At 39.3% G+C, this 25,330-nt stretch overlaps 1 protein-coding gene across 1 annotated transcript; it reads left to right on the top strand.

Moving 5' to 3' along the window:
- The first annotated feature begins 2,101 nt into the window (after nucleotides 1-2,101).
- LOC113491527 (hyaluronidase-1-like) lies at nucleotides 2,102-24,013 on the top strand. The gene is made up of 4 exons (XM_026868509.1): nucleotides 2,102-2,474; nucleotides 12,870-13,823; nucleotides 20,524-20,613; nucleotides 21,765-24,013. Exons 2-4 carry the CDS (start codon nucleotides 12,906-12,908, stop codon nucleotides 22,191-22,193), a joined length of 1,437 nt encoding a protein of 478 aa, XP_026724310.1. The 5' UTR covers nucleotides 2,102-2,474; nucleotides 12,870-12,905; the 3' UTR covers nucleotides 22,194-24,013.
- The last annotated feature ends 1,317 nt before the right edge of the window (nucleotides 24,014-25,330 follow it).

Consider the following 25,330-nt stretch of genomic DNA (forward strand, 5'->3'; position numbering starts at 1 on the left):
CAACAACAAAAATGTCTGTAGTTGTTCCAGTAATTCTCTGTACTTGTTTCCTGTATTTATTTCAAATTTAATACTTAACTGGCAACAGTCATTCTTGACAAGATGAGGAAACCTGGGGTTTCCTTGTTTTACACTTCACAGTTTCCACATGGGAATGTGGACATTTCTGACCTCCTTGTCCACACTGTTATGATACACAAATGCCCTTGACCATCATACATCTGTATGCAGGGATTCCTTTTATCCATCCCTATATTTGTGATGGGGGGTTGACTGATCACTGAAGTAAGATGTAGCTGTTTAAGCTGTTGTCATGCTGAGTCATTTTAACAGCCTCTTTGGCTCTGAGGAGCACACAAGGGTGCTGCGATAATGCTGGTCCCTCCTACCTTGCTTTGGTCACTCACACCATCCCATGGCACTCAGCTGCTGGAATCAAGAACTGGCAGTCCCTGGGGTCCGCTTGCAGGTGTCCTGTCCAGGGAATAGTAAAGACTGAACGCTTCAGGTTAAGTTTTAGGGAGGTTTATGCCCAAATCATAGAATCCTAGAATAACTTAGTTTGGAAAAGACCCTTATGAGCATCGAGTCCAACTGATAATCTAACACTGCCAAGTCCACCACAATAAACCATGTCCTTAGGCGCCACATATACATGTCTTTTAAATATCTTCATGGATGGGGACTCAACCACTTCCCTGGACAGCCTGTTCCAGTGCTTGACAACCCTTTAGTGAAGAAATTATCATAATATCCAATCAAGGGCAATGAAGCTGGTGAAAAGTCTGAAACAAATGTCATACAAGGAGTAGCTGAGGGAACTGGGGGTGTTTAGTCTGGAGAAGAGGAGGCTGAGGGGAGACCTCATCGCCCTCTACAGCTACCTGAAAGGAGGGTGCGGAGAGCTGGGGGTGAGTCTCTTTAACACATAGTAAGTGATACGACAAGAGGTAATGACCTCAAATTGCGGCAAGGAAGGTTTAGGCTAGATATGAGGAAGCATTTCTTTCCAGAAGGGGTTGTTAGGTGTTGGAATGGGCTGCCCAGGGAGGTGGTGGAGTCCCCATCCCTGGAGGTGTTTAAGAGTCAGGTCAACATAGCGCTGAGGGATATGGTGTAGTTGGGAACTGTCAGTGTTAGGTTGAGGGTTGGACTGGATGATCTTCAAGGTCTTTTCCAACCTAGACAATTCCGTAATTCTGTAATCTAAACCTTCCCTGGCACAACTTGAGGCTATTTCCTCTCATCCTATCACTTGTTACTTGGGAAAAGAGATGAACTCTCACCTTGCTACAACCTCCTTTCAGGTAGCTGTAAAGATCAATAAGGTCTCCCCTCAGCATCCTGTTCTCCAGGCTAAACAACCCCAATTCCCTCAGCTGCTCCTCATAAGACTTGTGCTCTAGACCCTTCACCAATCTTGTTGCCCTTCTTTGGACAGGGTCCAGCATCTCAGTGTTTTTCTTGTAGTGAGGGGCCCAAAACTGAACAGAATATTTGAGATGTGGTCTCACCAGTCCTGAGCACAGAGGGACAATCACTTCCCTGTCCCTGCTGGCCACACTATTTCTGATACAAGCCAGGATGCTATTGGCCTTCTTGACCACCTGGGCACACTGCCGGCTCATATTCAGCTGGTTGTCGACCAACACTCCCAGGTCTTTTTTCACTGGGCAGCTCTCCAGCCACTCTTTCCCAAGCCTGTAGCATTGCATGTGGTTGTTGTGACCCAAGTGCAGGACCTGGCACTTGGCCTTGTTGAACCTCATACAATTGGCCTCAGCCCATTGATGCAGCCTGTTCAAATCCCCCTGTGGAGCCGTCCTACCCTTAAACAGATCAAGCCCAGATTAGCTTGGCGTCATCTGTAAATGTACTGAGCGTGCACTCGATAACCCCATCCGGGTCATTGATAAAGATATTAAACAGAACTGTGCCCAACACTGAGACCTGGGGAACACCACCTGTGACCGGCTGCCAACTGGGTTTAAGTCCATTCACCACAACTCTTTGAGTCCAGCCAGTTCTTTAAAATAACTCTTCTTGAAGTGTCTTATTTACTCGTTTTTGCAAACATCCCTGCTTCTCCCTGTGCCACGGTGACTGAGCTGTCCCTTCTGTTAATGTCTGTTGCTGCTGAGTCCAGAGCATGTAACTCTCAAAACACAACAATTCTTCTCAAACAGCAGTCTAGTTGTTCCCTTATCAGGCCATAAAAGTAGGTGATACAAAATTATTATAGCAAGAGCCAGGCTGCTTACAAGCAATACCGCTAACTTTTAAATGAATTTATTTACTTATTTTGCAATGACATGATCAGTGTTGAGGTAAAATTCTGCCCTTATCTTCAGATGCCCTCAGTTTCTCATTAGTTAAAAGCCCACTCATTAGGAAGAGCACATTCCGTGGGCAAACACATCAGCTGCTGTAAATTGTTCCACCAAAGTTTTCTGCTGTTCACTGATTTCATAGAGGTAAGTGCCATGTTATTTACTTAATTAATAATCAATAAAGATAAAGTTTTCACATCTGCGTGTAGTCTACTGATTAGAAAGGATTTCTGTGTTATTTTCTGTAGCATGTCAGTTCTGGACTAGATTTTTTTTTTTTTTCTGTCAAATAGCTATTTGGTGCTTTACACTCCAATGTGTAACAGCCATTTTAAATTAGAAAACTGATTTTGAAATGCTCTCTGTGAATAAAATTCACGTTTGAAAACCAAGAGTATTGTTTTGACTTTAAAGGTATTTCAGAGTTTAATTAATGAATTTAATAGTTAAATGCACTGGGCTGTGTATGCAACGCTACACACCTAGAAAGTACTCATATGTTGGTCATGTATTTAATCCTGTATGAAAAATAAAAAAACCTTCTTTCATTAGAAGCAAAACATTCCGGGTAATTGTTTCAAGATGACTCACAGTAAGGTAGTCAATCACCTACAAGCAGTGTGTTTTTAAATTATCTCAAAAGGACCCCAAAAGAAGATGAAGTTACTTGTTTGTCAGTGAGTTCTGTTTATTAATGATTTGTGTTAATATATTGTGCTGGCTATTTTTAGAGCTAGAGATTAATTTAATTCATTTATATGAGACAATGTAGATGCCAGACAAGCTGTGTATTGGCATGCAAATGAAGTCTGAAGTTAACTTCACCTCAAATGCTTTACGCATATTTTCCAAATTGCCCTGAGTTTCTGTTCGGCAAAGTGTAATATTTCCTTTTGTGTTATCCAAAGAATAGGAATTATTTACTGCAAGCAGAGATTTACAGTGGAAATACACAACTGATTTAAGCATTTGCAAACATATTAGGGGTTTTTAGCTGACTAAAGGACACATTTTCCTCTCACAAGATTGTAAATGCTTAATAACTCTATTAATTCAGCTGGAATATTTCCAGATATACATCCCTCAATTAATTTCAATTGAATTTTCTTGAATTACACCATCTGAAAGCAGAATTTATTTTCAAGAGAGCTAAAGTTAATTTAGCTTACAGCATTTTCTCATGAAAAAGCCAAGGCCTGATTGTAAGGATTCTCTATGTTATCAATTCAACTTAATTTTCTCTTTTAGAAGTGCCCCTAATAACAATAAAACTTTCAGAAAATGAATATGTGCATTAAGCAGATGGTGTGAAAGAAGCTAAACTATTTTAATTGTTCCACAACAATGTAAACTCATGCATTATATATTATACAGTATTACCTATTCATACATTCTTAGAAGCTATTAAAATTACATGCTAGAAGGTAGGATATATTCTGTTAGTGCCAATTAATGTTCATGATCTTCAGTTAAAAGTGTTTAGTAATAAATTCAAAGGAAAAATCTATAAACCAGTAGGAACTTCTTTTCAGAATACAGTTGGTAGGCACTTTTATTTTCACCCATCAAGGGCCAGAGCCAGAAGAACAGTGATGCTGAAGATATTAGTCTTAATTATTCAGGGAATTAAAGCTTTAGCAGCTCTGACAATATGGCTCCTTGAGAAAGCAAAAAATGCCAATTTATTTTTTCCGCTTTATTATTTGCATACTGGGAAGAAAGAAATACTAAAATTGCATATAAATACTTTTAACATAAACTTTACAACTTTAAATATTGAGAATATTTTTTTCTAAAATATTTTTGTCTCCAATTTATAATGCAATAGAAGCAGATGGAATGGAACTGCAAATAACAATACATCAAGCTTTTCTATAAAATGCATTCCAAATTCATGTATTAGATACCTAAATTGGTATAATACTCCAGATTTTATATAGTTTCAACCACTCAAAAAATACTTCTTTTCCTCAATCCTTTAGCAATTGAAAAATTGTTTGTGACACATATATGTTTAATCTCCCTCTACTGCACAGACAGATTTAAACCATATTACTTTATCTTTCTCTGGTATTCAAAGTGTCACCAATAATCTGCAGTGATTTAAAATGACAGGGCAGTCTTTTAACTGACACAGTACCGGGAGCCACGACCTGTATCTTAATTCTCCTTCTGTCACTGTTTTTCTAATAAATCACTGAAAAGTTTCGGTATCCCAATCGGGAACGTTTTTCTCTCCAGCAGGCAGAATTAATGTTTGAAAAACAGTTTTGGGTCCCTGTCTTAAAGGCAGTAGGGCAGTCAGGGAGAAGAGCCAGGGGGGAAGGAAATCCCTAGCCCTGGCAGTCTCCACTGCGTGCATGCGAGCACAAAACAAGGACAAGCTGACTGCGACACACCCATTTGTGATTGAGCAGGCTGTATGCAGCCTTGAACGGCCAGATCCAAAAAAAAAAGGTTCCAAAAATGGGATGTGAAGGCATTTGGGACAATTTACAGAGTTGTTGCAGCACAGGAGCTTTGGACCAGTAGATGTTTAGGCTGCCTAAGCTACACATGTGGAAGGGAAAAGGTCAAATGTTTTACCAGTGGTGCTTTGGTGACACTCGGCTGCAGGTGTCTTTAAGCGTCTCTGTGAGATCTGGAAGTGACCAGAGCCCAAGCCTTAACTGCATGGACAAAAAGCACTTTTGATGGCAAAGCCCAGCAGAATGAATGCAGCTGGCTACAGACTACACCACAGGTTTGGCACTGGTGCAAGGGAGCTGGGATAGCCCCATGTTTCTGCCCCTCACTAATCTGCACTGTTATTTCTCGCTTTTAAAAACAACCAAAACCTCTGTTTTTCATTCTGGAAATGAAAAGTCACACTGAAATTAAAAGTTACGAGTCTCTTGGTTTTATTAAGGTTTATAACTGGGTGAAAATAGTTTAAGGAGTGATTTATATTTCTATGAAACCAGTCCTACAGCCAAGGGTGGGGTGAAACGCCATCACCATTTATCGTGCTGAGTAGCCCTCAGTTATCTTGGTACTCATGCAATGACTTGGCATAAGAAACAATGCGTGTGAAGATGTAAGAGTGTGGCCTCTAATGACTATCCGTCAAAGATGTTACAGGTAGATTAGGATAGACCAGGACACATGAAGTACTAGAATCATTGTTTTTAATAGAAGAATTTAATATCTTTTCAATACCAATTCTTTTCCTTTTTATTCCCATGCTTCCTTGCAGTCTTTTCTCTAGTTTGAGGCATGACACAAGCTTCACATAACAGAAATAATAAAGCTAAACAGGAAATGCCTAAGCAGATCTCTGGCCCAAACATGACTTACTGTAGAACTGTGATATGCATGCAAGAATGTCCTCTGGCATTTTCCATTTGCTTTAAAATGAATAATCCACAGTTCACAAAAATGTCAGCAGTGATAGCATAGGCCTGAATCCCCATCTCCTCACTCTTTGGATTTCTTCTCACATAAAACAAAACCACAAAAATAAAGGGATGCTACTTTGTGCCTTGCAACCTGGTATCTCTGTTCACCTATTGGAAGTGAACTGTAATATGAATTACAAAGGAAAAAGTCAATTATATGTTCATTTTTGTACTTTTAGTGATCTGTAAGGAAGACTGAACACATTTTAGTGTTATTTTTCTGTTCAGTTTTTAACTTGGAATCTAGTCTGAGAAATAGAGCTTAAGAATTAGGAAGAAATGTGAGTTAAGAGACTCAAAACCAGTAGTTGTGAGGATACAGTGAATATTGAAAAGACAAGGGATAATAGGTACAAGTTACTCCTAGGGAGATTCCAACTGGACACAAAAGGAAAATTTTTCACAATGAGAACAATCAGCCACTGGAATCTCCCCAGGGAAGTGGTGGATTCCCCAACATTGGACAGTTTTAGGACTCAGCTGGACAGGGTGCTGGGCCATCTTGTCTAGACCAGGCTTTTGCCAAAAAGGTTGGACCGGATGATCCTTGAGGTCCCTTCCAGCCTGGTATTCTATGATTCTATGATAATCTCCCTCTAATGCAGTTTTACACTATTGGACCATAGAAGGATTCAGGATAGAGAGGCAGTCTGTGTCCATCTTACCAACTTGTCTAATGCACGTCATTTTTCAACAGAACCAGAAAAAGTAAGACTTTTTACATAATTTTGAAACAAAAAAATAACAGCAGAGAGGGAGCAAGACAGAGACAGGATGGACAGATTTGGTCTTTCCCTTGTTTCCCAAGAAGACAGAGAAATATTCATACATGTGTAGATAAATACATGGTATCTTGTAAATGAGTATTGTGTGCATATAAATCATACCTAGGTCATAGAGAATAACATATCAATGCACAAGATTTTTCAAGTTATTTACAAGGTACTTTCAAATGTGATTTTATGGTGGAAAAAAATGTTTAAATACAGTTGAAATGTCGATATTTCTTAGACACAATAATAATTTCTACCCCAAACGTGGTCAGCCTATGTTGAAAAAAGGACATTTTTTAGCTGCCAATTTTGCACATTCTTCAGTGGAATGCAAACAATTCAGTCACATTAATTTCCTTTTTTAGTGCAATCATATTTAATTTCTTTTCCAGGCAAAATGCTTATTTACAGATATGAGAAATGCTAGTTAAAATGAATGTGTGTATACAATGAAAGAAAGTACAGTGCTACATCCAGCTGTTGCAAGACAGGAGTCAATCGTACATATGATAGGCTGAAAGCGAGTTTGTTAAAGTGTTGCAAATCTAGTTTAGGCCACAAAGCATGACTCCTTTCTCTTGGAAAAAAATGCCTTTCCTGTAGAATTTAACTGTACATCCTTCCTATTATGGATTTTAAATTATGTTAGTCAGATACCAATTAATGAAGAAATCTGGAGTGGCTGTTACTGTAGGAACTCCAGATTTTTTTTTTTTCCAAAGTGTGTTTCTGAATTTTAAAATAATTACAGAATTCAGTGAAAGATGTGCAGCCTAACACATACTTCACAGGTAAAACCACATGTCTATGAGTTCTTACTTTCCTACTGCACACGACATTGCATGTATTTCAACAGTTTTAAAACTGAGGGTATAGTTTTTCCCTTCCCTGTCGGAACTGAAGGAGTGAGATCGATAAACCCAACTTAGTCATAGGATATGGGCTTCTAGATGTTAGAGTTTTAATATAATTTAGTTTTTAAGGCCATCTTTACAATGTTTCAGAAATACTGAAATGTCAAATAAACCATCTTTTTTAATACTACTTCAAATTAGGTCTAAATCTACATACTCTCTGTGCTTCATTTCAACTTCTGCACAAAATCTCTTTCCCCTTATATCATACTTTGCTATTGTAGCTCTGGAGAAATGACAGTGATTTCTTCAAAATTAGTACAAAATGACATAGTAATCCTGTAAGTTTTGCACCTGACAGGTAAAGAATGATAAAAAAATGAAGTCTCCAGAACATCAACTGTTAACCAAAGTATACAGTAAATGATTTATAAGTTTTATGAAATGCTTATTTAATTGAAGAACAATTCTTATCGTGTTGCCCATTGACATTAAACTGCATAGGTAGTCAAAACAATTAAAATGTCCCACTCCTGCAAGATAAATCTGAATAGCGAGTATGTCCATACAAATGAGCTGCTCATCCAGAAGAGATTATAACCTTGGGCATCAAGAACAATTAAACTCAGCAGAAGGTGAAAACACAGAATAGTATTATAGCTAATTGTATGGATTATACTTCCTTGAAAAGTCAGCGTAAGGATGAGTATGAAATGAGAGGATGCATTTGCTGACCATTATGAAGTTTTGCTGGCTGGCTGTATGACCAACATATGGATCATAATCAAAAGTACCAGCTGTAACATCATATGTTACAGTGCAAAGAACACTGGGATGATCAATAAAAACCAGGACTGACAATCTGGAGAACACCATTGGGCTGTATTGGAACACATCACGTGCAAATAGGTTTCTTCAGGGTGAGAGTCTATATTTTTACTGATTTTAAGCTGTTTACTTTGTAATCAAAGTGTGAAATTAAGATGTCTATTTCAGCTGTTAGTAACTACTTGGAAATATAGTGGGATTCTGACCAATAAATACAGTTGAAATAAAGTTTGGCCTAAGTTAACTGCATTTGCTTGGGAAAAGCAAACATTCCCTTATTTCTTTCTTACAAAAAATGATGAAGAAATTAACTTGCTTTTTCTATTCTAGAGATGGTGAGTTTCACCACAGTTATTAAAGGATGTATTGAAATCCAGCCATAACCCGCTTCATCCTAAACTGCATAGTAGAAACCGATGCAAATAGAAAACAACATGTTATATTGTGCAGTAAGAACATGATCCAAGTTTCCTGAATACAATAAAAAAATTCTCATCAACTTCAATGGATTTGTGATCAAGCCCCACTTCTTTCACTTACGAAGAATTCATTTTTGTATTTAGAATATAGAGCAGAAACACTGAGAACAGATTCTACTCTGAAAACACTGTAGTGCCTCAGAAAGCTATGTACATCTTTGGAAAGTTTAATTAACCATGATAATATGTCACTGAATCAGAAAAACAGGAGAATTTCAATCAAGGTTGATAATGAGCTTCAAGGAGAGATGGTTAGTTTCTCTGCTCATTAAAAAATAGGGATTAAAGCAGTCCAATTAGTGCCCATGCATGAGACTGAAAAGGCCATAGTCCAAAGATACAGCAGTGGAAATTATAATAAAAGATGTGTTGTTTAAAGGTTCTTTTGTACATTTGTGAAACAACAGATAAATTATTTTCCCCTTTCAGAACTATAGGTCTATATGTTTCTTTAAAAACTTTTTTCACTTGGCTTCAGATGGCTTTTTAAAGAAAAAGTAAGCATCTGTGATTGAATTCCCATGTGCACATAACATCCGAATTAATTGCAGATTAATGCAACTGGATTGGAACTTTCTCAAAGGACAATATTTTGGAATTGTCTCCTCTTTAAGAAATTGTGTATATGGCAATGTCTCCTGTGTGTAATAGAAAGTAGCAAGAAAAGTGAGATGATTTGCAGTGAGATACTTTAGCCATCTAAAAAGGCAGGTATGTTACCTAGGCACTTATCACCTATTTTTCTAGTTAATGGAGATGGATGACTAATTCCATATAGCTTTAAATGTGGAATTTATAGTGGCTTTGGGAAGTGTCCAGTATCCACTGGAGGGCTCTGAATGACTGTCCTTGACCAGACCCCTAACTTCTAAAGAGCTTGAACAGGTTTAGACAGATTCTTGCCTTTTTTGTGTGAGATTCAGCTTGGAGATGCAGACTCCTACATGCCTACAGCTGATCAAGGTGCTTAGGCTTCTTCACAACTTCAATGAAGACTTGGTTAATCCAGTCAAAAGACCCTCAAGAATTATTCGACATGTCCTGAGATCAACATTTTCCTTTTCTCACTAGTGTTTTGTACATGGTTCCAAGCGACCAGCTCTAGGTGATCCTGCTTCAGCAGGGGTTGGACCAGATGACCTCCAGAGATCCCTGCCAACCTCAACCCTTCTGTGATTCTGTGATTGAAAGCCTTGTCAGGGACAGCAACAAGAATTGGCCAGGAACTAAAAATATAAATTAAAATTATCCTGCATTGTTATTTCCTGGCCTATCTCTAGTATGATTTATTATCTGCAATGTTGCAATGCCTAGAGCTGTCAGATCTAGACAAGAACTGTACTATATTAATCATTAATACCTGACAAAATGATTTAATTATATGTACATAATAACACAAGGCTGAACAATATCAGCATTTGGATTGTGGGAAGAGGCAGCTGGGATCTTTTCCCAAAGCTTTTCTTACACAGAAATTCACTAAAGATATTTTCTTTCTCTCCTGGTGCTCTTCCCATTTCATCTGAGCTACCACTTTTTGAGAAAATATTTGTTTATATTATGGGCTTGTTCTCATGTACGGCAAAGCAATCCAGTCCAAATCATGAAAAAGCACTTACAAATGTACTGTCAGTTTGCTGCATCAAAGAAGTGCAAAGTACTCTGTGTGATACATTCATCAGTTTCTATAAAAGAGGAAGAGAAAGGCGTTTTTTGTGGCTTTGTTTGTTTGGTTGGTTTTTTTTGTTTGTTTTGGGGGTTTTTGTGTTTTTTTTTTTCCCCAGCCTATGACATTACTTAGATGATTATGCAAGACTCTGCAGGAAAACAGAGAAAGAAATACCAGTTGCAAACATAAGACTTCCTTCCAACAGATCAGTGGAGTGAAAATAACCTGGCATCCCTTTCCAATAGGCATGCTTGTATGGCCAGCTTGATGGCCTCCAGCAATGGCCCATTTTGCTCAAGGATGTGAGCAAAGTTTTAAAACTTGGGTGCTAAACCTATATTTAGGCATCCAGAGAGACAGTGAGGAAATAACAGGAACATAAATCTCTATTTTGCTAATGAGGGCTTACTCCTGGGGAGTCCTGCCTTATGGCTTCTTGCAGTCTGCTCTACACTCGCTGCCCTGAGCCATTGCTTAATGCAAATTGCCTTCCTCCACCTCTTGGGAAAGTGCTCTTTGTACCAGACCACTGGTTGCGGGGACTCAATGCTTTTCTGGGACTGAGGACACAAAAACACAAGACTGGTGACAGAGGAAAGAAAGGCTGTTCTGTAGGAGATAAAAAGACAAAGTAGAGATGTAACAGAAAGGCAGAAAATCTGGACAGCATTGGCAGATAGGAAAAGGAACACCAAACATCCCAGAGGGTGGAAGAATGTAAAGGAAGGACAAATGTTAGAGAGAGAAATCTTGGATTATATCACTTATGAGAGACAGCAAATTTTCAAAGAGTGGAAATTTTTTTTTTCTTTAATAAGCCTGCTGGCAGATTTAGATAGGTGTACATGTAGCCTTCCTGTAGATTTGGCATCCTATTACAGATTAAAAGGTAATATCCAAGCAGTACTACAAAATCTAGTTTTTAGAGTGGTGTGTTGACTGCATTGGTTTGGAAAGTAAGAAACCTAAGGGATCCTAGCTGTGAATTAATGGATGGATAGAGGTGAAGCGTTCTCCTTGTCTAGGAAAGGAGTTAAGTGATTAACTGATGTTAACTGAAAAAATACAATATGATAACTTGGGTCTAACTTTACAGGTAAGGAAAGAAATAATTAAAAATTGATGTAAGAATAGGGAAATATCCAGTTTCAGGACATTTAAAACTCAAATGTGTAGTGCATGAATTGAACCTGCAATGCAGACAGTGATTGCAGCGATTTAACATGTGACTAAAACGGAGAAACTTGACAGATGAATGGTAGAAGATAACAACTGAGAGGATAAACCATGTCATATTATAGATGCGGTAATGTTCATAAAGCTGATATATCAGCTGGACCCCACCATGTAGTGTTTGCTCATCAGCACCAACAATAGGTACTGTATTCCCCAGCAAAGAGACCTGAATGACAAACCCAGGACAGAGTTGAGCTGTGCTTCTTGGGAAAGAGGTAGTAGCAGGGGCAAATTCCAGAGAAGCCAACTGTGGGCAGCAGGTGAATAGCTGCCCCATGGCGTGCAAAGTGGGGATGTGGGTGCCCAGGATGCCAGGGTGCCCAGGATGCCAGCAGCCCTGCAGCCCTCATGGGTCTCAGAGTAGTAGTATTCCCCAGGCCAGTGTGACTGTCAGGGAAAACATCAGACCTTAAAGGAAAAAATAATACTAGTAAAAGCCCACTTCTACAGACTAGGTCCCTTTTTCAAAGATACCACATGCTTTTCCAGCTAGTTCAGATACACTTAATGTAATTAATTTTCTTTAACGTATTGATATCTAATTTGCTTTCAGTATAATAAGTAGCTTAAACCATTAAGTTATTAATAATATCACCCTTCTAGCCTGCAGATTAATTATCACTCTTGCATCTATTCATTTAGAAAATTAAAATTAAATTCAGGGGTAGATAACAATATACTTTTTTCAGATATACTGAAAATTGCAGTGTTTCTGAGTTCTCGTGTTTAATCTGTGTGAGATAGAAGTGTCCACTCTTTGTTTAAATTACCTTTCGTATTGTAACCATTACCATATATAAATAGTAAAGAAGGCATTAGTCCCACTGTGATGATGTTCTAGGCAAGTCAGACTGACCATAGCAGAGCATACTTGGAAGCTGAAAACCCAAATGAGCAGCAGATTCTTTTTTATACTGTTGTTTTAAGTTATTCTTTTATTAACTCATTTTTTGTAGACATCAGGGACCAAATAATTGTTAAGGAAAGGTCTGAATCAACTGTGGGAGGTGTCTGAGTGAGAAGGAAAGCAAAAAAAATCTGAGCATCAGAACATATTTCTGGGCAGCAAAGTCTATCAAAAAGTCTTTCAAAGCATTTGAAACTAGACTTCATTTTTACAGGATCACAGTTTTGCATTTTTCTCCGTTTGCGCTGGGTATAATGTTAACAAAAGCAACCAAAAGACATCCCTTTGTCATCCTATCTGCCTCTGGGGTGGCGCACTGCCCTTCTAACATGTCTTCTCTCATTTTTGTTTTCAAGGATACATAATAACAATTTCCCAGAAAAAAACTTACCATGGATGTTTGGGTCAAATGGTTAGCAGTGATGGCATTGCTTACTACGGTTGATGCTCAGCTGCTGAAGCCAGCACGGGCCCCTCTGGTTCTGCACAAGCCTTTCGTGGTTGTTTGGAATGCACCGACTGAGCAGTGCAGGCTGCGGTACAAGGTGGACCTGGATCTCAGTGTTTTTGACATTGTATCCAACACCAATGAGACTTTGAGTGGGTCCAATGTGACAATCTTCTATCACACTCATTTGGGATACTATCCCTACTACTCAGATAACGGAGATCCTGTCAATGGAGGGGTTCCCCAGAATGAAAGTCTTATCAAACACCTTAATAAAGCAAAGTCTGACATAGACTATTGCATACCCATGAAGAAATTTCAGGGACTTGCAGTAATTGACTGGGAAAACTGGAGACCCCAGTGGGATAGGAACTGGGGCAATAAAAGCATTTATAGAAATAAATCTCTTGAGATGGTTAGGAGACGGCATCCTCAATGGTCAGAGGACAAAATTAGGAAAGTGGCTAAAGAGGAATTTGAAAATGCTGGCAAGAGTTTTATGAACACCACCATCCTTCTGGCTGAGCACATGAGGCCAAATGGTTTGTGGGGTTACTATCTTTACCCAGACTGCTACAATTATGATTACAAAGAACACCCCCAAACATACACGGGGAAATGCCCAGCCATTGAGTCTTTCCGCAATGACCTCCTGCTTTGGCTGTGGAAGGAAAGCACTGCTCTCTACCCTTCTATATACCTGGATTATATACTGAAGTCAAGTCCAAACGCACTAAAATTTGTTCACTATCGGGTTAAGGAGGCAATACGTGTTGCCTCAATTGCTAGAAAAGACTACGTTTTGCCTGTGTTTGTTTACTCCAGACCATTTTATGCCTATACTTTTCATGTTTTAACAGAGGTAAGCAGAGAGCCTTTAGAAATTTAGAGATTAGAAGCAGCCTCTCAGAAAAAATACTGTCTAAAAGTCTTCCTTGTATAAAAGCACTTATGCATTATTTTTTTCATGTTTAAGGCAGGCCCTGTAAAAGGAAATACTGTAGTGACAGTGCAAAACTATGCACCATTCAAGAGTTAATATTGCAGTGCTTTGGTCTACTGTAGGATAACATTGTATATGTTTAATGAGGGTAATTTAGAAAGAATGTACAAAGAAATTATTTCCTTAAGGAAGTGATTCATTCTGATATTTTAATTCTTCAGGACAGCTTGTGAAAGGAACTTGACAAATTTTTGTGGACTAATTAGTGTAATGGAAAGATAAACTTTCATGAGAAAGGAGCCTCAGGGGTTTTTTTGTTTCTTTATCCAAATGTAAATTCATTCAGCATAGAAATAAACCAGTCAAGTAAACTAGTCTGGCTTGGAGTTCCCAACTCCTGCAAGATGAGCACTGGCCATCTCACTTTTCAGAGGTGCAACAAGTTCAAATACCTTCATGATCCAACATTTAGTGCTGACACTGTGGAGTTCTTTTAATAAAGAAACCAAGCTTTTGAGTCATGTAATGTTCCTTCAACCAATGATCAAGTGCAATAAATATATAGTGGCCACATCATTGATGGTAAAAATATAGTGTACAAATCCCAGACTTTCTGGATACGGAATAACGATTGTGGCTCTAACTTTTTGTTTATGCATGTAATGGAGAGGCGCACATGCTTATTCATTTCTCTAGCAGTTGTCCAAATTGACAGAAGTTTTTCTTTGATCACTATCAATTCCATGGGAGGGGAGGAAATCTGGGGCAGGGAGCTCATGGAAACAATCCCTCAACAGCCAAGGGTGTCTGGGGCTGCTTTCTCTTTTTGGTTTACAGAGAGCTGAATGACAGCTCACTTCTCCTGCTGTCAGAGACAAGTTCAAACCAGAACAGAAAAAGGGAGAGAAGGGGCAAGGGGAAAGGTAATGGTCAGTCCAGCAAACCACAGACTACATGTGGCTTCAGCCTGGAGCTGGGGCTGGGGAGGTGCAGTGGAACCTTTACATCCTTAGAAGTGTTTCAGGCTGCCCCCAGGAAGCAAATGGTACACAGAAGCAATCATGAATCCTGTCTGCCTCATTTTTAGTAATCAGGGACTCTTTGGAGCTGTTTTCTGTGTGACGTGGAAACTGCAGGTCCTAGCTGACTCAGAAATTGTGGATAAATAGGCCAGGCTGGGTCCACTGAAGGCAAGCAGCCACTGAGGTTGATACAGGCAGGATTTTACCCAGAACACCTTCACTGAAGAACTCAGGCTATGAAATAAATAAGCACTTTTCAGATGCAGGATGCAATAATACATTTTTATAATAGAAATTAATAGATTGATATAAAATAGCCATGAATGTTACTGAAAGCTATGAAAACATGTTGTTACCAGTTATGCACGAGATCAAAATCTGTGCCAGTATAAAGTTACTGTTTTACCTTAAGCTATTTTCAGCTTAAGTACAGTGGTACTTTGGAGTGACATTCCTCTTAAGTTACACTCTTTACCTCACTGTCTTGTTTTTCAATTGCATGTAGCCATTTACTTTTGGATTCTTTAAAGATCACTTTACAGTTCTGCAGCCAGGGAAGGTCCCTGCACAGCCAGAAAAACATCTTTGGGTTATGCTCCACTACATATTTTCCAATAAGGACAGTACCCAGATCTGCAGGCAGCCATGGGGACAGGGCTTGACGTGTCTCCAGACTATACACATTATTTGTGCAAACATCTTGGGGACTACCAGGAACTTGCAGGGTTGCACTTAAGAAAACTATAAATAGGAACGATCAAGAAAATAATGTTCTTGTTTCCCTTCATAGCCCAGAAGCCACCCAGAAGATATTTTAAATATGGTTCATGTGTTCAGATTTTAGATTGCACTGGAGCTTCTCACTTGACCCATGACATGCCCTTAAGTGATGCTTTCAAACCTTCAAACAAGGCATGAAACCTCTGGGATCCAACAGTAATGTGCATGACTATGACAAGGAAAGGAGCCACTGTAGTACAATGACATCCAGGCTAAATGGCCGTAGAAAAAATTGACATAGCAGGCCAATAGATACCTGGGCTCTGAACAGAGACTGGGCCAGGAGAACCACTGTCCTGCTCCATTAAGCTGTGCAAAAGCTGTGACATTCTAGTCCGACAGAAATAATTGTTGACACATCCCAGCCTAGCGTGTAAGCCCTTCTGTACACAGTAAACATCACAGTGGAAGAAAATAGAAAGAATGGTTGGCAGTCAGTCACTGAGGTAGAGACAGAGGTCTAGCAGACCTTCAGAAAGACAAAAGACCCAGGTCCCAAATGGTTGCTGTAGCTATGTATGCTGTACCTTCCACTCTGACTGCACCTGGAAATCAGGTGAGTTGTACATAAGATATCTGAGAAATAAATCCTGCTTTTTTTCTTGGAAACAATTTATAAATTCTGAATTGGGATCCCAATCATTATGAAAGGTTTCTGTATTTGCTGGAAATGCGTGTAAGCAGTTTGCCATCTGTTGGGTGTTTAAAAACTATCTGCCTTGACAATTCACTACTAAGCGTGTGGGAGAGCGAAGTTACAGAGTAGCATCTGTGCTTCCTGACTAGATGGCTGAAGTCATTAATAAAGCAGGAGGACAACTAGCAAGTGATGAATAATGGATAACAATTCTCTCGTTCACCTATAGATAGTTTTATCTGATGACCAGGTGTGTATGTGTACAGAGACCATTCTCTGCAACCATGCCAGGCTTGCACTACCGTTCCTAAATACAGAAAAAGCATGTCTGTAATTAAGACTCTCCAAAATTTAAAGGAAAGATTCCAGATGTACTTATTTTTCTTTCCGCAACATGTAACTAGAACTGACTGTCCTGTTTCTTCTCAGGCTGCAAAACTGAAACGATTTAGCTCACCTTCTATTTTTTTTAGTGTCCAGTGCAGTGACTTGGCTGATCAAAATATGGAGGAGCATCGATAGAAACTAGACCCTCCTCCTCTCTGCCAAATCAGCTGTCCACTCGGAAATAGCCCAGCATAATCTTGAGGATCTTTGATTATCTCACACTGCCCCAAAAAACTTGAATGAGAATGAGCATCAGAAGGAAAGAGCCTTTGTTTATCACTTTGAGAAATACCAGAAGCCTAAGTGTCACCTGACCCTTAAAGTTGCCTCTTCAGGACAGTCCTCTAACATGGTAAGATGAGGGTCTGATACAAGGAGTAAAATAGGATTCCCCATGTAGACAAATGCCAAGATGCTCATAATTAAAATGATACCTAAAATTTTTTAAACTTGCATGTTTTCTTCCCTATGAGGTACTTCTTAACACTCACACAGAAGAGTCATGCCAGTGAGCCCCCACTAATGCCATGCTGTGCTATGTGAGAAGCAGCACTAGGTTCAGTCCCCAAAGCAGGACTGCTGTGTCTGAGGCCACTGGTGGAGCTCGTGGTTCACTCAGGGCTTCAGGGAGGCACCTCCCTATCTCTGTTCCTGAATTGCCACTCTTAGCCATTATGAGAGGCACTTACCTTTCCTTTTCTCAAAATACCTAAATGGGGAGTGAAACGTATTTTCTAACCCTGCCTCTTTGTGTGACTGTCTGGTGGCCAGAGCACCCACCTCTGGTGTGGGAATTCTTGGCTCAGTTCTCTTCCCAGCCTGCTCAGGATGAATCCAGTACCCTGTGTTAGACACCAAGAAGGAGTTAGGGAATCACCAGATAAAAGAAAAAGTGTATGAGAGAGCAAAAATAGAGAGGGTGCAACCTTCTGTTCATAGGTTATTAAGGCAAGAGTCTTCTATGCTGATGGCTTTTGAGGTACTGAACATGAGTCAGTCATTCAGTAAAAGATGGAACTATGCCTAGAAATGACAGTCAGAAATCTTACTTCTTTCCTTGTAAGTTACCCAATTATTAAGCTGAATTAATCATAAGGTGTAGTCAGGTTCCCACTTGTTTCTCTTGCGCTTCTTTTAATCTTCATTGAATTGGTGTAGAGTGAAATGGCATCAGAAACAGAAATGGCACCCCTCTAAATGTGATCTGTAACCTCACGATGAAGATAACCCTCTCCAGGATTAGCTGGAGATGATGTATCTTTTAATCTTTGGGGGAAGAGAGAAAAATTCAGCCCATGTCATTCTAATTCTCTTTCTTCCTGGGGAGGACTCTTAGCTTTCCATGTTTGTTTTAAAGAATACAAAAAGAGGAGATGTAAGGTGGAAGGAGATTGTTTAAATGAAGTCACATACATTTTTTTTTGTAGTGAACTGCTGTTTTTACCAGCATCCAAAGTCCCTTAAGCAGCCCTAGAATACTATACCTTCCAATCAAATGCCAGATTTTGGCCTTAGCCTGAGAAAAGTGCTGGGTTTCTCAGCATTGCTAAGGTGGTAATTCTAGGTGTGTGGGAAACTGGAAGCGTAGTTGCCTTGGGAGTTTCAGTTGTGAAATTATCAGTGCCATTGGTCTTCACACACCCAGAGGACTAGGTGAGCTTTAAGGGTGATGCTCTTGGTTTTGAATATTTTATATCCATATGAATTAGAGGTGAAGTGCTGAAATCCCTTTGTGGATCTGAATCTAAATGGTCTCTAAAAGTAACAAAAGAAAGGTGTGGGATATGAGGGAATAAAAACTAGATTTACTGACTTGGTCAAGCACACTAAATCCTAAAGCATATTACTTACAAAAATATGTATTTCAGGGTTTGCTCAGGTCTTAATTAATCCAGCAATGTTAAATATCTATTGATTTTTTATATCAGCTCTCTGAAAAGGTGTCAATTTATTAATTAGATCTGAACTGTGTTAGTGGTACATCACTCAGTCATCATATGGATAATCTAGAACTACAGTCTAGCCTTTGTATCTGGGTAATCTTCTTAAAATGCTTTGCAGATGAGGAAAGCATGAGAACCCTCATTACCAAGAGGTCAGGCTGTACTTCACATTCTCTTAACATTTGGTATTTTGATCTTTAATTCACGTACTATTTTTTTTTTATTTTTTACTGATAAATTAATTCCCATGGGAAAAAAAACCCTCACTGTTTCCCACATGGAAGTAACACCTTCAGCCCACACCACTATCCTTTTATAAAACTAACACCAGACTATATACTTGTAAGAGAAATCACATTCTCTAAAAGACTGCTTGGATGATCAGCAGAAACACAAACTTAAGGTGAGACCAATTATACTTTATATCACTCTGCACCTTACACTAAAAGCCAGTAGGCAAGCTCTACTCTTTCAGACTTCTGCAGGTTTTCCTGCACTGCTTTGTCCAACCTTTAGTTAAGGGTCAAAGTCACTGCTCACTCTGACTTCTCTGTAATTGTCTTCAATTCTTCAGTGGATTCTCCCTTTTCCAAAGCATTTATCTGTGCTTCTTTTATATCTCTTGGGCCATAAATGTTTCAGGAATGGGAAGTCCTTAAGTATGCATTTTTAAACCAACAGGACCACTTACATAGTGAAATAAATTATTTAGTAGTAATTAACAATAATAATATGGTTCTTCCACTATAATTTTGCACTTCTAAGGTGACATCACCATACTGTGATAATTTGGCTGGTCTTTTGGATTGTTTTCTCCTAAAAGAAGTGAAAAGACTGTATCAAAGACTACCATTGAGATTTTAAAGGAATTTTTTGTGTCTTCATCACATTGAGACATATTGTAATATCTGTCATTACAAACACTGATCAGGAATTACTTTTCAATCAATTATTGTAGATGGAAATGGATTTAGATGTAATTGATAGTGCCTTGAAATTTAGGAGTGGAAGAAGATTCTTCCTCCATATCTGCTAAGATTTAATTGCATTTCTCTAGACACAGTATTCATGGTCTTAGGGAATGGCTTTAAGACACGCGCAGGGTATATTGCTATGTTGTTGGCAAAGCACTAGTAACTCCTGTTCTACACATGGTCTGTGCTCCGGTAAAGCTGTGATACTATCTCTACAACTTGACCGCTTATCGGTGCATCTCTAAAAGTGGATGTGGTTAAGTCAGTATGCTAACATGCATGCTTTTTTTTTTTTTTTTCCTCATTTGGCACTATCTATCACCGGGAGAGGCTTGTTTTTCAAAGATATGTTTTCTGGAATATCAGCATTCATGCTAGTAGGAACAGCAGCTTTGTAACAGTATTGGCATGGCTAAAGCATAGACCCCTGCCTAAAGCCTATCAACTGAAATTAGACACTATAAGGGTGATCTAATGACATGGGATCATACTTATGTTTATAAAATCACTTGCCAAAAATTATGCCTACGTAGGTATAGCAATCACTTCAAAGACTGATAGATAAAATAGATCATTCAATTCTTACTTGACCAGCTTGGCTGGAGGACACCTTGTGAATAAACTATAATGATTTTGTTATTTATTAGTTACACTCATGAATGCAACCTGTGCAGACCTGTGGAGATACACAAAAGAGCTTTCTAAACTAAACAGCAAGTTTATTGTGAAGAATATACCACAGGACCGATGTCTCCTTTGTGGGTAAAAAAAAAAAAAAAAAAAAAAAAAAAAAAAGATGCCGATATCCTAGTCTTTTTTAAATTTTATTTTTATGTCTTTAGTTTCCCGATGTCTGGTTTTGGCCTTCTTTTTCAGACGGATCTGGTCAATACCATTGGTGAAAGTGCAGCTTTGGGAGCAGCTGGAGTTGTCCTCTGGGGCAGTATGCAATATGCCAGCTCAAAGGTAGGTTGTATCGTTTATTAGTATTTAGGAATCACTTCAATGCCTCTTCCCTGACACCACACTCCATAGCACCTATCTATCTTTATTGATGTCATCAGCCAGTGACTGAGGATGATGGCTTAGTATTAATTTCAGGTCTTGTTAATTCTATACTTTCATTAGGCTGAGAAGTCCTGTTGCTTCAGAGCACACTGCTTTGGGTAGGTCATTTGCAGTATTGTGGAATAATTAATCCAGGTTAGAAGAGGCATGATTTAAAGCAATAACATACAAATATAAGCACAGCTTGTGTTATAGTGTTCTACTTTGTATCTGTGGCAGTTTGTACAGATCCACAGAGAAAGAACGGAGCCTGGAGGTGGGTCATTTTCTTTGGTCACCAGTGTTGAAATAACACATGAAAAATAATGTTACTACAAGAAAAGGCCTAGTTCCTCCTCCCAGGTTCTTCAGGATTTCACAAATAATCCTTCTTGAAGTGATGGAGGAGGCAGGAGGCTGCACTGAGGTTTCACAGGAGACACAGCAGGCTAGCCCTCTCCTAAACCTGGGCTGGGCTTTGGTGCCCACTCTGCTTTTCATGCAGCCTACTCTCCTCCTGAAGCCTCTGGCAAAGCACCACTGACTTGGGCAAAGGAAGAGGGAAATCTGAACTGAAACTTTCCAGCCACAATTACAGCAACTTCTGTTCTGTTTTCTGAAAATTATGTGTCTCCTTGTAAACTGAAGGAGTTGGAAAGATCAGGACCAAAGTCGTGACTCAATATGTGCTTTAAAACCCATTAATCCCATGCCCTGCTCCTTGTAAGCAGTTACCAGAAATCGCTTCTAAAGAAACTACTTAGTCTCAGATCAGCATATAAAGTCTCCTTCTGTTTGCTGGGACTCCTCTCTAGTCTAATAGTATGTATTTTTACCAAGCACCCAAATAGACAATACAGGCAATAAATGTCAATATTTTGCTAATCTTACCCATGGAAGTAAGATCACTTAAGCCCAATAGATTACTCGAGTATATAAATCCAACAAGATTTATCTCAACAGGTTACTACAGCCAAGAAGAGTTTTGTGCTAGCATCTTCTTATATATAATAAATATGGACATAATGCAAGTCACTGAGAAATGTGTCATGGCCTTTTATTATCTACAGGAAAGCTGTTCAACTGTGAAACGATACATTGATGGACCCTTAGGACATTATGTCATTAATGTGACCTCGGCAGCCAAACTCTGTAGCAAAGTCCTGTGCAAGAAGAATGGAAGATGCATCCGCAAAAACAGTGACTCTTCTGCTTACCTCCATTTATCACCCACTAATTTTAAGATCCAAGCCAGTCACTCAGAGAGGGGCCCCATGTTCCAGGCGACTGGTGAACCCAGTCTGGAGAGTATTGAGGTCATGAGACAGAGATTCATGTGTCAGTGTTACCAGGGCTGGACAGGAATATTTTGTGAATTGCCTGACCAAAGGATAATGGAGCACTGGGTTCATGTTTTGTTCAGTAGATCAAGAAAGCAAAAGCTTTATGTCTTCCTCTTAGGAGCTGTGCAGATTCTTCTGCTTTGTACCACACACTAAAGTCTTCTGAGGCAGTGCAAGGAAGTAAGAAATGGTGCCACTTAGAGTTCTGTTCCTTAGCAAGTTTTTATTGCATAGGGAAAAGGCATTGTTGATTAAATAGTTCTATTCTATTTTCTTCATCTCCCACTCCTGGAATTGCTTCAGACATTAAACATTTTGAAAGCAGCCCCCTCCTTTTTTACAAGTTCCTTTACTCTTAACTTGTGTTTTACTCATATGTTCAACAGATAAATTTTCTGCTGTGTCAGTGGAAGCTTTACCTGAGTAAAAAGTTGAATAAACTTGTACAAAGATTCATCCATGCAGAGGCTTAAAAAAGGACACAGCCTTTTTGTTTCAGGGATGGATGATGTAACATATAGTGATGAGGAAAGTCTTCACATGGACCAGGGATTGCAAACCATTCGCTGTAGCTCTTGCTGAAGTCAAATGGCACTTTGTGTGAGCAGCAGCAGCACTGTGCCCAGAGCCACATCCACTGCAACTCACTGATCCTACTGCTTCTGCATGGACGATGTGAAGACTATAGAGTTATACATCAGTGCACACTGTAAAAAATGCATATTTCAGTATTTCAAGGACTAATTTGATTCATATTACTTCTAGAGTTATCAGTATTTCCAGTGGCAATTTTGTGTCATCAGTTTCAAAGGTACTGTCTGACTGAAAATCTCTGCAATTGCCAGTCATTGTGACAAATGTTCATTTTCCCACCATACCAGCCAAGCAGCAGAACATATATATGTTTAGATGAGGGACCCTGAGCTCTGAGAGAATTGCTTGCAGCTGGCACCCTGCAGTGCTCCTGCCTGGGCAGGCGATGGCAGAGCACTTCTCTCGCTCTGACCCCTTGGGAAGCAGGCAGCCTTGCTGCTTGGCATCGTGGCTGCCTTTGGGGCCACTATGTGTCTTTGCTTTCTGCTCTGCTAACTGCATGGGTCTGGTAACTCTGCTCTCCTACTGCTCTTGAGCAGTCAGCAAATGAGAAATGGGAACAGGCTGACAGATCCCAGTGACAGCGTGCATCTCCCTCATGCAGGGGTGGAGATGAAGAACTCTACTCACTGGCAACATTTTGGCTTGCAGCCCTTGGCTTCTTATGGAGACCTCTTTGAAGGTGGTATAGCTTTATGAACTACTGGTTACTGGTTAATTTAGCATCCACAACACACCATCCTGTCAGGCTGTGGCATGTCCATCTGCAGTTTTTCACTGGTCCATGTTCATGTGTGAACAAACATATTTCATCAAAGACCTACCTGTCTTTCCCACAGGTTTTCAATGTAACAATGAATGCCTTCACTGAACTAAAACACAAGAAATTCCCTACATCTCTCTGGCTTAGGGAACATACTAGAATAATTATCTTTTGAGGCTTTTGTATGATGGATTGAACTGAGTACCATTCCAGAGCATGGGCACAGAAATTAGTAAGAAACCCACATGTGGGTCTAAAACTTTTTTTTTTTTTTTACCCTGACTAGTGTCTGTATTGATTATTTGTGACCAGACTTTATTGCTCACATTACACAGTAGCAGTTTGGTCAATCAGCAAGGCTATGTGGAGAGGATACTCAACTGAGTAAAGAAGTCTGAATCTGGCCCTTAGGCAGGCCACCTTCTTGATACTGCCCTAAATTACTTTAAACATTAACATGCCTCTATGCATTTTAATCTGCTGGGGTGTCCTATGTTCTCTGTATTGACCTGTTATCTCTAAAATTTTCTTCATGGTAACCCCACCAAAATACTTTCTTTGGGTTGTCAGGACCAGATTCACAGCTGGTGTGAACTGTGATGCACTGATTCACTTGAGCTCATAACAGATCTGCAGTGGATATGTGAAGGCTGCAATGATCCCTTTAAACCTAGACACTGAAATGGGACAGACTTCAGCTGAATAGAGACTTAGTGCTACTTAGTGAGTCACTCTGTATTGATATGTTCTGCTGGGAAGCTACAGGAGAGCTTTGCTGCTGACCTTTTGCTTTGTAGTGTGAAACAGCAATGGATGACAGCAAAGGTGAAGGTAAAAAATGTCATTAATATGGTGTTGGAGAGAAAGGATTAAAATTAAAGTTTAGATAAGCTGACAGTTTTTAAGAACTATGCCTTTAGACTGCAGCTAGGGTGTTTACCTTTTCAGATATTTTTTATTGATTATATACATTCTTCATTATCTCCTTTATTCAGTTCAGAGTTTGCTAAACTTCAGGGGTAACTTACACATACTTTAGGGTATTGAGAGCATAGAAACTATTAGTCCAGTTTTGCTAAACACCTGTCACCAGTGCAAGTCTGTATTTAAACTGGATACTCCTGCTTTGTGTAATGCTGTCTTGTGTTCTGAAACCAGAGGTGAATTCTCATGCTGTAATCCTCATGCACTGTGTCAGTGAAATGTCATGTGTCTCTGTAAAGTGTTTCCATTATTTCTGTAGGCTTGTAAGAATAAACTGTGTTGTGACTTAAACAATTTATTTGGATAGCATAATTCAAATAAACTGACATAAGGTCTTCATCAGCTAAAGTTCTGGTACTTTGTGGGAAGTGTATACAAACTATACAAATGCTGTAGTTGAAGTGGCAATATTCCTGATTCAGCCTGTGATGTATATTCTCTATTAGATACACTGGCAGAGCCCTATTAAAGTCCTTAGGGCTCTGTCAGTTTATGTCAGGTGTAAATTTGCCCAATGGCTCTTTAGTCTAGATTACCACTTCACACAGAAGAATGTATGAGTGTCTATGGTAGTACATCTGCCTGGAAACAAAGGTTTTTAAAATTTTGCTCATATATTTCTGTGAAGAACCACAAGCAGAGTTCTTCATGATCATCACCAGGTTGTCTTAGGTAGAAGACCAAAACTATAAATTGGTTAGCTTCTTAATAATTATTGAAGGAACCAAGTACCTAAGTGACTGTAATTTTACAGATTTTTTCTATTTCAGCTGATTAGAGGCCTTTCTATTGCAAAGAAAATAAGATTAACAGTTAGAAAATGTTCCTGGAAGTTCTTTACAACTATAGCTGCCAGTGGTGGGGTTGGAGGCAGCTATGCTGCTGACTGAGGGCAGGCAGAGGTTGCACAGATGAATATAAGGGCTCCCACATCTTGTGGGCTCCCATGTGG

This window comes from Athene cunicularia (assembly GCF_003259725.1).
Source record: "Athene cunicularia isolate RWA chromosome 1 unlocalized genomic scaffold, athCun1 chr1_part2, whole genome shotgun sequence".
Lineage (NCBI taxonomy): Eukaryota > Metazoa > Chordata > Aves > Strigiformes > Strigidae > Athene > Athene cunicularia.